Genomic DNA, 15,623 nt, shown 5'->3' on the forward strand with positions numbered 1-15,623 from the left:
AAGAAAGGAAAGAGAAAAAGAAAGGAAAGAGAAAAAGAAAGGAAAGAGAAAAAGAAAGGAAAGAGAAAAAGAAAGGAAAGAGAAAAAGAAAGGAAATAGAAAAAGAAAGGAAAGAAGAAAGAAAAGAAGAAAGGAAAGGAAAGGTAAAAGAAAAGAGAAGAAAAAAGAATAAAGAAAAGAAAAAAGAAAATAAAGAATATCAAACAGTAATTGTTAAATGCATTTAGAACAGACAGTACCTACTGTAAAACTGCTCACATACAGTGAACTTAAGAGTCAGTATTAGAGTGTAACACCATAGAGTGCAAACCAGAATCTTCACAATAGACTTAATGGTAATAAGCAGTCCTGCAAAAGCCCACTTGAACAAAGTCGTTTTAAATTATTCCCCTTTTAAAGCAAAAGTCTAAATGGACATGGAATGTGCAGAAGATTTAAGCAGAAGTGATTCAAATCGCTTGAGCTAGAAAAAGCAGTCCTTCATGAAACAAAGGTTACAAGAACACGAGGCAGAACTCTTTGCTTTTCCCTCTTTTTAGGCATAGCATGACAGGATTTTTTTGTTCTATTTTTAAGACAAAGTTAAAATTTTACTTAATATTATTTACACACACACAGAAAAAAAAAAAAAGACTTTTTCTTTCACATCCATATGCTTCCGTTTCACAAATACTTTTCCACATCTTCCTCACAACTCTTAGGTTAATTACTCAAATCTCCCTGTCCATCCAGTTTTCCTCCAGCTCTACAATATTACATTTCTTTCTCAATATTCAGCTTTTTTATTTTCCCCTGTGTTGCTTCTTGGTCTTAAAAAGAAGCATGTGTAGAAACATCTGCTGTCCCAAATTGCGGATGTTTTGTGGTCTGGCAGCCCGGTATTGTTTTTAGGGTGTAATGCTGTATTAGGTAAAATGTTTCTCTGAGGTCTGCAGGATTTCCAAAGCATGTAGGATATATGTTATTTTAGATTATCTTGATAAAGTCTGTTTTTGGAGATGATGAATCTGTTCAGAATTTGTTTTTGGAGATGATGAATCTGTTCAGAATTTGTTCTGAATATACAGTTTCACAAAAATTTAAGATTTTTTTTTTTTTTACGAGAACGTAAGCACCCACTTCTGAAAGGTGTGCACATTAGTGCAGAACACAGGTAATTACACAGATTTATTTCCCCTTAACACAGCACAAAAACTCAGAGTGATTTATGATTTTAAAAATTAAAATAAATCAATTTACTTAATTTCCTCAGGACACCCAAACTTGTACAGCAAGTAACTAATTAATTACCCAAGGCAAGGTGCCATTTCTCAGCCCAGAGAACAAGCCAGGCTGGGAGGTTTCTCCTTCCACCATCTGTAGATGCTGCTCTTGGAAGTTTGAACACCTTCCCAACCCAAGTTAGATACCATCTGCACAAGATACCAGTAAACCTGCTCTAAGATCACAACACAATATTAACTGCAGGCTACCTTAGTCTGAACACACCTGAACACACAAAGGTGCTAACACGAAACAGGAATAAGCTTCCCAACCTACTGTGATCATACCCAGATAACCCTGAGATAGACATCACACCAAAATAAAAAAGCTGGCAAGAACCAGTTGAAAATACAGCTGCAAAGGTGATCAGGCAACTTCAAGGATATTTTTAAATGTAAAGTGAAGTCTGAGGGGAAGAAAACAAACAAACAAACAAACAAAAAATCCAACATAAATACTAATACAGCCTGACCACAGAGAGAAATAAGATGTGAGAACTGCCTCTAGTGCATAGAATAGGAATAAACACAGAAATAGCAAGAGGCAGATTAAGGAAAGTTTAGTCTTTCTCTGGTGACAGCTTTTCTAGTCTTCTGTGACAAGTTTGAGTGCCCTGTAAAGTCACACCAACCTGGGCTGAAGCAATGGATGCTGGGCAGGAAAATGCAGTCAGGGAATAAACAGGTGGTTCCTGACCTGTCCTGTGATGGTGTCCAAAGTACAGCAAAGAATCAGCACAACCCACACACTCACTAAAGACAAGGATACTATTTCAAAGTGATGCTTGCTGCTCCCAGGGTCTCTCTCTTCACACTGGTCAGACCATCCTACATTATCTTCTGAGTGGTGATAAACAAAGGGGGCAGCACGAGCACGAGGGTTAAGGTGCAGAGGGGTAACACATTCTGAGAATTAGGGAGGAAGATGGACATAAAGGAAAGGACACAGCAGCAGTCAGGGCCATTTTCCACCAAAAAAGAAGTTTTTTAGTAGAAATAATATTCATGTTGTGCCTCCTTGCTCCCATGCAGCACAGAGAATGCAAGTCAATCATTTCTACCCCAAATGCAGGACACTGCCCCAAGTTCAGTCAATGCCATTTCCGAATTCAAGCAGATATGCCCCAACTTTTGTGTGTGCATGTAGATGCATTTTTATACCACTTGTACTCCAAGCCAAACAATCCCCTTGCACCTATTGTTTTAAGCACTTTGCACGCTTTCCCTACTCCCAAAACATCACTGGTTTTGACAATTAGAGGCGAACAAACCACTGAGAGGTGTCTCAGCAAGGACAGGGGAAAAAAAGCCTCTCAGCTGGGCAACCAGGCAACGCAAACAACCTTCCAAAAACAAATCCGTTTGAAAAACCTCGTGAAAAAATACTGTAATTCCCATTACGATTATGGACTTCCAGTGAGCCAACAGTGCCAGCCTGCCCCGGGATTAGGGAAAGGATTTGAACAAGCTCAAAACGGCTGTTGCAGTTCCATCAATGTCCTGCTGCCACCTCCTGGAAAACTTTCGAACTTCACAAGTTTGGACCTGCATTAAGTTGCACACAAACTCCATCCTTTCAGACTCTGTCTTAGTAAAAATAACACCACAAAGTTGATGTTGCCTGAAGAACCCGGGTTGTTGGGGGGGGGTTTGTTGGGTTTCTTAAAAGGTATCATGTTGTAAAGTAACTCTCTCCCCCTGGAACACAAGCGAGGTAAAAATTAATTGGGAATGACTCTCATCTCACAGAGGGGTGAAAAAATTATCTGGAATGAGTATATTTAGCTGAAAAGGGATTAAGCCAGCACTTGCCAGCATATCTGGTCTCCACCACGACTGTCAAACAATTATTTCCTTCCAAACTTCCCATTAATTTGGGGAGAGCAGAATCTAAAACTGTATTTGGTCACTTCTAAAGTTCTTAAAAATCAGACATAATACAATGGCAGAAACCTTGAACTGCTTACCAAGGGTACCAATTACTGCAGTAAAGCTCACTTGAGATGGAAAATTTGCAACACTGAATGATACTCAGATTATTTTATTTCAGGTTAAAGTCGGGCACCTAAACTAGTAACTTAAACTCTACTGTTAATGAAATTCATTTCCAATACTATTATCTAGAGGATATATAGTTTCCTAAACAAGAGTCTAATATTTTACAGTTTCAATTCCCAGCTTGGTGGGACAGTTTCCCCTCTTTCTTGACGTCTTCCTGAGGTCACTCTATCCCAGTCTAATTTGGGAAGCCAAGAAAGCAAAGCTCTGGCTTCATAAACTACTTTATATTATTTCAAGCTTATTTCCCCCAACTAAGGCTTACTTCTGACCACAAGGTTTAGAAACATGGCTACATGTAGCTTCTGTTTTGAATTTCCTGAGGTAACACTGATATAAAAGCTGTCCAGGAAAGCATTACTGCTCAGAGACAGAAACACTTCAGGAGCTTAGGGGGGTGAGCATTTGCTGTTCTCTAGATCCTCCCAGATTCTGCTTGACCTCACTAAAATTTAGATACCTTGAAGCCAAGACTAAAAATAAATAAAAAGGGCTCTTGGGCTACTTCTTTCTTTTACTCTTCAATTTCCAGGAGCTTTAGTGGATCTTTTCTTCACTTTAATATGAGCAACCAGGAACTGTCCTGCTCAGTTTGTACTGGGAAAACATCACCAAGGGACGGCTCACTGCACACTTTTAACTTTAGCTTGTTGCAACATTAACAGTGGGGGTTGAGAATTAATAAAACATAGTTGTTTTCCAGTGTTTGTCTCTGTATGTCAGACTGAAAATTAAAAAATTACACTAAAGGGCAAAAAGGCTTGTTATACAAAAATCCAAGATTACTAAAAACTGTGCTCCCTACTTTTGTGTTGCTCTCCTGTTGAGGTTTGTGGCTCCAGATTGTTTCCATGGATGGGAAGAGCTGGCTTCATGGAATCTTCACTTTATTCCAATGAGACAAATACACTAAGGAAGTCAAATTCACTATTTTTCATAAGAACTAAGTTTTTCCATGGTTACGATGAACTTTCTGCATTTTATCCGTTGCTAAAGAATATTCACAATCTGACCTATCACCTCTGTATCTAGTTGGTATTTCTGCTGGCTTCATCCTTTAGTCTGGACTGGTTTTTTTCAGCATTTTCCCCATCTATTTGTGTCTCTTTGCTCAGGAGATAATAAAAAACTTCCTCCTGTTCCACCACCTCCACTCAAATCAGCCAATCTGATGCACAGCACTGTCCTCTGGCTCTTTTCTTTGCTGCTGAGCAGTGATGGAAGAGAAGAGAAAAAGCAAAAGCAGGAGGCAGCCAGGTCATGACTCCCATAAGAATCCACCTTTTAATTCCAGGTCAGTGACCAGATTCCTTCTCAGCCTTTATTAGCCAAACTCCATCTCCATCCCACTCCCATGCAAGGCTGTGTTGGTAACAATCTCCCAGCACCTCAGATCTGAGGCACAGCACTCCACCCTCAGCAACAACATAGAGTGGTTTTCCCAGTCCTGTCCTGTGAAAATATTCCCAGTTCTGCTAAGCTTCCCCATCCCTTTGGACATCCATAACTACCACTTCTTTCCCACTAGCACCTCAATTCTCTCTTTCTTCCAGAACTCCACACACTCCCCCTCAATATCTATTTATTACCAATACACAGTCAGTTCAATACTCTCTTTACCATAAGATTCACACCAGAAAACTACTTTTTCCTTCACCCCAATATCTTTTTGGCAAGGGATTAAGCACCAACAGCAAAATAATCCACTCCAGAGGGAGAAAAGTAGAGGCCATGTGAGGAAAGGTAGACACAAACCTCTCCCTAATGAGGCTGGTGTGATTAACTCAGCTTGCAAGAGTCAACTCACTCACTGCTTATTAACTCATTTGTGACATGATTATGTTTTAAATACTCATTATTTTTATGCCTCTGTTTTGAGGGAAAACAAGGCAAGGCACAAAGCAGTGCCAATTTTCAGAAGTGAGGCTCAGCTACAGGAAAGCTGCTGTAGATGACTAACCCTCACACTATTTGTTACTCAACTTTCTCATCCTGGTGATTCAACTCTGTGCTGCTTCAGGACAAGGGTGTTTCATTACAGGCACTTCTCATGAGGCATCACATTCAGCTGGTGCTTCATGTAGGAGAGAGTAACAACAAAAATAACAACAAAACACTGCATCAGCAGCTATGTAATATCTACACCCATAAAATGAAAATACATAGGAATATAGAAGGGTTTCTCTAATCATCTTTAAATGTACAGACAAAAAGTAAAAAGCAAGATATCTGACTTACAGCCTTAAATTTCTGAATTATCAAACTGAAGGCTTGAGATTATCCACATATATTACAGTTAAAAAGTAGAATTTTTTCCCCCCTTTCCAATAAGGACATGAGGGTTTGCCCTTTCTATGTGGTTACAATCTGTAGTAGGTATATCCACAGGGTCCAGTTGCTCAGGCTGTATTTCACCACTGCTTTTAAGCAACAGACCACTGGTTGTGCCACTACCACAGCCTATTAATGCCCCATTCCATTTTCAGGGTGATCCAAGCAGCTGACAAACACTGTGACAGAAAAAAGGGGCCCATATGGCCTCAGATACACAAAGAATCAAAGAGATAATTTCAGTTTCCTTGGGATTGAAAACATCTCAGTTCAGAATTCATTTGGTAAGAACAGTGCTGAGCTGGAGGATGCTGTTCTTTAAGAGCACTAATCAGAATCTACTGATTTGTACTTTTCCTCTCCAGTATCACATTCAAAGATTAAAACTATCCATTTCTAAAACTTTAGGCAGCCCTGTAAGATGACAAAGCAGTAAGAAATTCTGACTGTACCACCTGAGGGATAAAAATCATCACCCACATGAGTATCACTTAAACCAATAAAACTCCATGAGTTCTTGAAATAAAGCTTCAACATGGATGGGTGCAGGAGATCTGTAAACTCATCTGGATGAGCTGGCACTAAAGTCCTTGCACAGAGCACTGTTTCTATAAAGTTTAGTAAGCTCTGTTAAAAAGCATAAGGAAATTTTGTCTTTAATGCAACTTGCTAATTTGCTTTAGAATTCTGAAACAAACTTCCCTAAGATTTCATTTCAAGGACCTGCCTTCTTCTAAAAATACCCCCTACCAGAGAAGAAAAGCTTGGAGGGAGTGCTGTGAGCGCATTTAATTTTATAATGAGCCCTTCTGCCCTATTTTCATAACGCTTATTCATTCTTTTAACAATTCCTAGGCAATTCTACAGAGGTGGGGGGAAAAAAAAAGGCAATGTATTAAGATATAAAGCTAATCTATGGCTTCATTCAGAGTGTGCATCAGAAGTAAACAGAGATGAATCACTTCTGCAAAGAACAAAATAATCACAAGAAATAATGGGCAGTCTGGTATCTCATCAGTGCTGGGAAGTCCTACAGTGAAAACTGGGATGGAAAGCAGTGAGTCGGACATGAAGATTTTTCTCCCCGGGCGACTCACCTCCATGTTCAAGGAAAACACGGACACATCTCTCCTTCCCTCTTGCTGCAGAGAAATGAAGCAAAGTCCAGCCGTTGGCATCCCGACCGTTGGGAGAGTATCCCTGCTCCAGCATCTTGCGCACGGTGTGGACATCGCCGGCAGCCACCGCAGCCTGGATCTGCAACTCTTCCTGTAGCTCAGGGTTCCTCCGGCAGTGATGGTGTAACATCCTAGCTGGATCTGGCTTCTACAGGAGCCTCATGAGGGCACACTGGTCACCTTGGAGCAATAGGAAGCGCGAAGAAATTAGGACTGGGACAAGGAAAGAGGTATCTTGGAAATAAGTCAGGGCTGTGCTCCGCTCTGGGCCCCTCGGTTTAAGAAGGACATTGAGATGCTGGAGCATGTTCAAAGAAGGGCAACAGAGCTGGTGAAGGGACTGGAGCACAAGACCTGTGAGGAGCAGCTGAGGGAGCTGGTGGGGTTCAGCCTGGAGAGGAGGAGGCTCAGGGGAGACCTTCTCACTCTCCACAACTCCCTGACAGGAGGGTGTACCCGGATGGGGATCAGGCTCTGCTCCCAGGCAACCAGCAGTAGGACAAGAGGGCACAGCCTTAAACTGCACCAGGGGAGGTTTAGGTTGGACATTAGGAAGAAATTCTTTACAGAGGGAATGATCAGCCATTGGAATGGGCTGCCCAGGGAGGCGGTGGAGTCACTGTCCCTGAAGGTGTTTAAGGACAGACTGGATGAGGCATCAGTGCCATGGGCTGGGTGACAAGGTGGTGTTGGGTCAAGGTTGGACTCAATGATCTCAGAGGTCTTTTCCAACCCAGCTGATTTTGTGACTCTGTAATAAAATGCAATGTTAAGAATTCTCTCTATATTCTGACCAAAGTCACATCACACACAGGGTAAAACCCAAACAATCTGTTATTAGGAAATCACAGTACATGGGTCACATCACCGAACTGCAAAAGAAAAGGACACTCACACATCATAAATAGCCAACATTTTCTTCAGAAATGACAGCATTTCACAGTGAAAGCACCTACAGTAACAAAAAGCACCTGCAATAACAAAATGACAAATCTCCATAAGTTAACAATCATATAAAAATCACAACATCTGTGTCACTAACTCTAGAGATACTGGTTGAATGGATGATTCAAACTGTTGCATGAAACAGCACTCCACTGCTACTGCAACTGAACTAGGATAATCTTTATTTTTCTAGAAATGCATTCCCTCTAAGCTTCAGTGAAAATAATTTTATCTTGCTAATATAATCCCGTGACCTACTGCACGTGAATATTAGTAACATTGATGTTCAGACTGAAAACTTTAATTTTATTGTTTTCCTTTCCACCCTTCTTTTTTTTTTTTAATTAGAGTCTACAGTCTGTATTCTGGCTTGTGCACTTCTTACTTAGTATATAAAGGCTGCAAAGAACTTCTACATTGCAAAAATCAAACACAAAGGTAATAATATATGAGACCTGGAAACACCTAAGTGCAGTTACTACAGCCCTGTCAAACATCATGAGAACAGGTACCAGAACTATTCAATTTATAATTACCTTGATACAGAGCATGAGAGCTGGGCCAAAAGGTTATCTAAAATAGCCATGGTGAAAGAGTCTAGAAACAAGGACACATTGGGAAAGAGGGAAGGACTATATTTCATGCTCTGTTTGAAAAGTCCCCACCTGCAGCTCTACTTGGGGACAAGAAAAAAACAGGTATTCAGGGATTCTTCCACAGTACACAAAGTATTTACATTTTCACATACATTGTGTACTATATCCCATAGTCCTAGAATGGAAAGGAATATGAGAAGAAAGAATAAAAGCAAGGTATGGGAAAGGCAATGTTGAGCAACAGGAGACTCAGAATATTCAAGACCTGTTGCAATGGATATTAACACAGAACTAGAAGATTTAAAAGAGGAATGTATTTAAACTCCTGCAAAGTTAATCAAGATTAAACTACAAAGAAAAGTCCTAAAGACAAAAACTTAAAATTTCCAATAAGCTTGGTGTATTAGGATGTCAACCCACACCATCACCTAAACCTTCCTTGACATAAATATCCTGAGGATTTCCAGATCCTCGTGATCCACAGGTCACTCAAAAGACATTGCAATCAACTCCCCATATCCCACTGGGCACTTGTTTTCCTGGGATCCAGATATACACACAGACAAGAGAAAAGTGAAGACATCAATCACTGCCATCTCTGCAGATAAAGACACAGCTCTGGATTTGCTCTTCTATAACCTCGTCGTGCCCACGGCAGAGAAGTTATTTATCTGCTTTTTGGAGAGATATAAACTCATAATTAACAGGTAGCTCCAGTGACCCTACTTACACTGCAAATATGGAAATGACACACAGCCAATGCCTGTCTTTGACATTTATAAATGCTCTGACTTACCATGTATGGCAACAATCACTACTTCAGCACAGGGTTATTAAAGAAGACTTTTCAGCTCCATATGTTATACATGGCTCAGGAACTGGCTTTGTTTTGTTTTACAGTGTGAACTTCATTATCTGAGACTGGAAGGAAAGGGGATTTACAAAGCAGCAACTGCTAACTCACCAGGTCAGCTTTTGCAGCATATTCCAAAAATCAAACTTGGTTAATCTGATGGCAATGGAAGTATTTCTATTGACTCTAATAAGCTTTTGCTAAGCTCTTTTCTAAACTCCAATTAGCACTTCAGAACATGCTCACCTACAGGACAGCAAGCTTGCCTTGATTCTGCATCACACCACTAACAGCACTGTTAATGAAATTCCAGCCATAAGAATCAGATCTTTCTTTGGATTTGCAGGTGAAAACTGACTGTAGAGCCTAACTGATAATAAGTCATGGGAAAGCCTTAAAAAATAATAATTCAGACTGTGTCCCTTTAGCCCTAATTTCTGATTATCTACAATATCTAGTTTTTCTCAAACTGAGAATATCTGCTCAGAAGTTAATACAGACAAACTTTCTGCTGCCATTTTTACAGTCCTTTCTTGTAAAGGACTAATACTTACAAGACCTCACATGATCCTGAAAATCAAGGTCAGGACAGTTGGACAAAATGCTACGGAAGGAGGTGGGATGACTAAAGAGATGAAGTGAAATGGGATTTCTCATTTAAGGGGGCAGCAGCATCCCCCCTGCAACTCTCCATGAAGACAGTTGGTTAAGAAAAAGCAAAGCTCTCTCTCTCTCACACTTCTCAGCTGGTGGGTATATTTGTAATGCAGCATTATAAAAAATTGGCATTGGCCCCATATGTTGCATGTGACTAGCAGAGCTTATTCAAATTAGCTGGTACTAAAGTACATAAGTACTAAAACATACAAAACAGAAGACAAAGTCAGGCAGCTCCTTTTATCACTTGCACAGTTTCTGTAAATACCCACTCTTCCATCTCACCCCTATGGCAAGCAATGAAATTCAAATTACAAGAACACTTAACCATAACATTAAAGGTTTCAGGATAGTTTTAGGTACACACCAGCTTCGAAAACATTTTCACTTCTGCTCCATAGATCATTTAAAAATCCTGTTTGCAAATCCCCATTTAAGACATCAATCTTTGGAGAAGGGAAGGAGGACTACTGGAAGTAGCCCTTTGGCATTTAATATTTAATGTTTTGCAACTGCAATCAATCTCACTCAGAACACAGCATGCATTTGGGTTGTTACACATTGGCTTTCTGCGTGGAAGTTGAAAAAAACTAAATGAAGCACAGGGGGGAAGAATGTACTTATATATTCTTGGTTATAATGATTGTACAGTGCCATGAAAATGGAGGACAACAACAGTTACTTAATTGATTTTGCAAGTACAACAGGATAAATTCAATGTGGTCCTGAATTACCTTATCAGATGTTGTTACTCTTTGATGGATGTCCCACTCTTCATTGTCTTCACTGTTCATAATCTTCTGTGCCCATGTGTGTCAAACAACCTGCTACCCCTTAAAAAAAATGATATTTCTTATTAGTTGCAAAGAATAAAAGTGAGAGTTTCATTTTGTACTCGTGCTAAAATGCCACATTTTAATGCAGTTATGTCAGAAAAGACCCTGAAGTGGGTTTTCTTCCATTATCAAGGAGTCCTCCAGAGGTTGGGGTAGGGAGACTTTGCTTCTGCCACATGAGGAAAAGGCTGCAGAGAATATTTTTTGGGAGCCAAGAAAAACGAGAGATGGGCTTCCTCTCTGGAGCAAACCTTGAAGGAATGGTCTAAACTCTTCTGTAAGGATTACATGTATCTGCTCCTGGATGGAACAAGAATGGATACAAAGGTTACAGTAGGTATTTCTGCCTGACTGCTCAACCTCTCCCTGCGGGAGTCAGATGCCAGGAAAAACATTCAGGATCCACTTAGTTCTTCCCAAACCATTTTTGCAATATTTTTGTTTGGTTTTGAGGGATTTTAGTTGTTTTGTTGGTTTTTTTGGGTTTTTTTCTAAAGGTTTTGATTTATTTTTTTTTAAATCTCCACCCCATCTCTGCTTCCCTATCCAAAGAATAAAACCTGAGCACACTGAGCATTGACTCCTGTCCTCCAGCTGGATTTTGGTGCCACCAGCCAGTGTCCTCTCCCCCATGTGACAGCTCAAGCTGACACCAGCTGTGTTTCACGTACAGCTAAAGACACCTTCACCATACAAGCAAAATGCCACCACCTCAAAAATCTTCACCCTTTTCTTCATATATAAAAGCTACCCTTTTAGTATCAGGGTTTACCCAACACCAGCTACGATCCCTACCCAGATTCCTCCGTCAGACTAACCCTCCTTATCCTCCTTCCTTGTCACCTGCACTTAACAGGATCAGTCCCAGATCATTTCTCACAGCCTGGACTCAGTGTTATTTCATTAATTCTTTGTACACCTCTCTCTGACCTTTCGTTTCCTTTGGCTGCAGCCTTTAGTGACAGGCCCCTTGTCCTGCGTGAGCACTGCAATATAACAAACAATAAACCCATTAAACACTTAATTGTACAGCAGATCACAAAAACCCAACTGTGACTCCTTTCTCCTGCAACCAGAACAGTTACATGAACTGTGCAGCTTTTAGCTGAAGTTAAAATTTCTGCCACTTAATGCAACATGAAATCGTGCTTTCCTGACGATGCCTCAAAGAAGGGGATGAAAAAAAGCTCTTTTCATCCCTCTTATGCGCATTTTCCAAGAGCTTTGCTTCCCAAGATAAAGCAATACAAGGTCTTCAGATATGCTCCCAGCCCTGCACAAAACTGCACTGCCATGACCTAATTTGATCACATTTCTAGCCTTGTTTTTTTCGCATAGATGATCAGTCGTTCACCTTTTTTTTTCTTCTAAATTTTTGCATGATTTTCACTTTAAAACCCACACATTTTTTATTAGCTGATGCAAATTAGAATTGCACTGACTTCACAGACTACAGACAAGGTAACAGATTGCTCCACTAAAAAAGTAACAAGCTTTTTCCCCCCAAAGGAAAATTAGCTGCATATGGCAAGAGTAAGATCTGCAACTTTAATAAAAAGAAGTCATATTTAGTAAAAGTAAAGCTCTCTCGCTCAATGACTAAACAAAGTTTGCTTAAAATACTAATAATTATAGTAGAAGCAGCACTAAATAAAAATAAGACAAACATCTTCATTATCTATTGATAATGTCTCATGTTGTCAAAGAGATCTTAGACTTTTCTACATCAATGTGTCACTTCTTTAAAGTCACTGCAAACATCATGTGGAAAATTTATTCCAACATATGTATGTACTTACTTTAAAGAAAGTTAAAGGTTGCTACCAAAAGCAAGACCTTAAAATGCAGCATTTTGCTCATTGAGATGCCCTGACAGACAGACCTGACTCCTAAATCCTGAGATTACACACCCAAGAGCTGAATAAGGACCATAATTTCCTGATGTCAGCCTAACTCTGTACAACAAGGAAAGTGAACCATTACAAAGGACATTTAGTATCTGGCATAGACCTAATCAGTGTAGATCTGAGTTGCCTGTGGTTGAAGCATTCCAAGACATTTAGATCAAATAAATAAAAGGAAAAAGAAAGCCCTGTGGAATAAGGATAATCACATCAGCCTTCATTAGTCTCACAACTCACTTCTCCCACCCATTTCAAAACTTGAACAAGCTGAATGTGTTCTCACTCAAAAGGCATTTTAAAAATGGTCAATACATGTTTGACAAAGAAACTAAACACACCTTCATCTGTCACTCAGCCTCCTATATCAGGAGCTCTTCGGACAAGAGAATAAGGCAAACAATTCTGTTATTATTTGCATTCTCATATCACAATCATGAAGTTTGCAAATAACATGTGAAATATTAAAATTTCCCAGAGCCTCAAAACCCTGAATATATTTTCTATTAAATGTTCCAAGCTACACCCCAGACAGACATCAAGCGAGGTATCTGAGTGGCTGAGATGAAAATCACCAAGCAACACATGGGAATTGCTGGGTCTGAAAGCAATGAGTTAACAGTGCATGAATCCAAAACATCACAGAGGAACTGCTACTTCAAAGGCAAGAAGCCTTCACTCTTCACAAGCTGTCATTAAAAGTTACACATTTCTCCTCAGAGCTCCTGTGATGCCATCTCGTAGCTTGGACACACTAAATTTAAAACAACCAAAAGAGTTAATCTGCAAATCCCCCACCAGCTTCAGGTGTTTGCAGCAAGGTGGATGGTGGTGTTACATACTAATAAGCAGCTGTTGTGTTTTCTGCAGGTGGGTGTAACCAAAGCACAGAGGTGTTGTTTTACCAATGATTACCCATTTCACAGACAGGTTGGGAGGTCTGACTTCTGGGCCTGATGGAGAACCAGAGAAACCACCCAGCTCCTGTACCTTCAGGACTGCAAACCTGAAGGAAAGCTCACCTTCAGAAAGCACACCAGCTATTAACCATCCTCACCCACACACTGGCAAGCTTCACCAGGAGCAGAGCCCAGTGAGTAAAATCCTGCAATTCCTTCCAAATCCAGGACCTCAATGCTAATGCTAAAGCAAGGCCTTAGGGATCTTTTTCAGGAGAGAATGCTGCATGGGGTTCACAAAGCCAGAGCCTCCTCCCTCAAGATGTGCACTGACAAACTGCAGGGAGCTTGGAGATACTCTCGTAGCAAGCAAAAAATACAAATTCTCCTCCAACTTACAGTGGTGTTGCTATTAAGTTTTAAACTGTAGAAGTCAGATGAAAGCTTAGCCTTAAAAATAATAATTTGTATTAAATGCTAATGACTAAGATTTACGTATTTTACCATGACTTTCTATTATTAAAGAACCCAAACACCAATACTGCATAGAATGACAGAGGCAGGAACCAATGGCCAGTTCAAACCACATCAAAGCAGTCACTTCAGCACTAACACTCAAAGCATGGCTGATGAACAAACTGAGAGCTGCTTACAGAGTTTGTGTCATGCAACGTTCTCTGTATTTGATATGTATTTCTGTTTAATACAGCCTAGAAGAATACAAGTGGACAAAATCTGTGGGATGTCTTCAGTGGATAAAGCAAGATTTTCACTGGGATAATATCATTCTATAAGCACTGCTGGAAGAATGGAAAACTGTCTCTCAAACAGCACATCACCTTTAAGGGTTTAGAACTCAGGCAAAACAAAACCAAAATGAGCCTACAGCCTGAAGACTAAAACTTTGTCTATACTTGCAGTGTGCTGCATTTCTTCCAGAGATCAAGAGCAGGACTTCAGCATAACATTAAACTCTGAGCCTTGTTTCGGCCATGTGCAAATTTCTGCCAGAAGTTAATTCCCTGATTCCTATGAACTCAGTTCCAGTCTCTGCATCTGAATCAAACTTTGCTGCACTGGCATTTCACATCAGGAAGGAGCTTCCAGAATCAAATGAAAACTTACACGTCCTTTTGTGAATAAATCCCAAAGATCTCATGACTTCTCGGCACCCTGTTGGAGAAGCTCCAGTCCTGACATGAGATGCACTGGATGGTTGTGGAGAGGGAGTTACAATAAACCAAATTCAGATGAAACAGCTGTGCCATAAATACAGTGGTGAGTTCATAGTGATGCACATCTGTCCCACCTATCAGCACAAAAATCCCTCCTGCAACCACACTGGGCATGTCCACATGTTCCACTATTACTTGTGGGTTTGTGGCGTGTTATCAAAATAACATGCAGTATTTCTTCTCTGTACTTTCAAAATGCCCGAATTTTTTGCACTTGTGTTACAGAGGGATTTTCTATTTAATCCTTGACACGTAGCAGCTACTTTTTGTCATATGCTAAAGGCATCTCTACAGGAAAAATGATCCAGCCTTGACCACGACTGTTGGCAACAGGTCCTGCTCCTTCCCCTGCAGCTAATGCTCAAAAATAGCTGTTTGCCAACAATGACCAACGTTTTGGTACAGTCAGTGACATCTCTGAAAACACCACAAAGACCAGAGGGACCCACACAGAAGGTGTATGTGCCAAAACAACCAACTCACCCACATTTGAAACAGATTAGAACGGATTCGAGTATTCTTCTGCATTAAGAGAACGCTCAGAAACTCCACCATTTGAAGCTCACAACAGCAGGATGCAGCAAAAGGCTGACTGACATCACTCACCCCCCCACTCTCTCTCTTAGAACCCATCTCCTCATCTCACCACGTAAAACAGGCAATTCTCCCAAAGAACAGCCCTCCCCCTGAAACAGAACCTTCCTCCTACCAGCAGCATTGGTTTGGATGACTCCTTCCATTATTTCCCTCAAGCACCTAACAGCATTATCTCCTTCTGCGACCTCAGCCCAAAAAAGTAACCACTCGTAAACAAGCACCACCCAATTAAATGAATTTCAATTCCTGCAGCTCCGTTACAACACACACAAAAG

The 15,623-nt window shown here is 40.4% G+C and overlaps 1 protein-coding gene across 9 annotated transcripts in view; it reads right to left on the reverse strand.

Moving 5' to 3' along the window:
* ASB7 (ankyrin repeat and SOCS box containing 7) overlaps window positions 1–15,623 on the reverse strand; it is a 31,800-nt gene that overhangs the window by 14,927 nt on the left and 1,250 nt on the right. For 4 of the 9 annotated variants that reach the window (XR_001873189.1, XR_001873190.1, XM_017805235.1 and 1 more), the window contains exons 3-4: window positions 10,615–10,713; window positions 6,749–7,009 (exon numbers count right to left, since the gene is read on the reverse strand). Coding sequence is in view for 7 of the 9 variants with exons in the window: in XM_017805235.1 (XP_017660724.1) it covers window positions 6,749–6,959 (211 nt within the window). In the remaining 2 variants the exon portion in view is untranslated. The other 5 variants (XM_017805240.1, XM_017805239.1, XM_017805236.1 and 2 more) reach the window with 5 other exon arrangements.

This window comes from Lepidothrix coronata, unplaced genomic scaffold (genome assembly GCF_001604755.1).
Source record: "Lepidothrix coronata isolate B3197 unplaced genomic scaffold, Lepidothrix_coronata-1.0 Scaffold11, whole genome shotgun sequence".
Taxonomy (NCBI): Eukaryota; Metazoa; Chordata; class Aves; order Passeriformes; family Pipridae; genus Lepidothrix; species Lepidothrix coronata.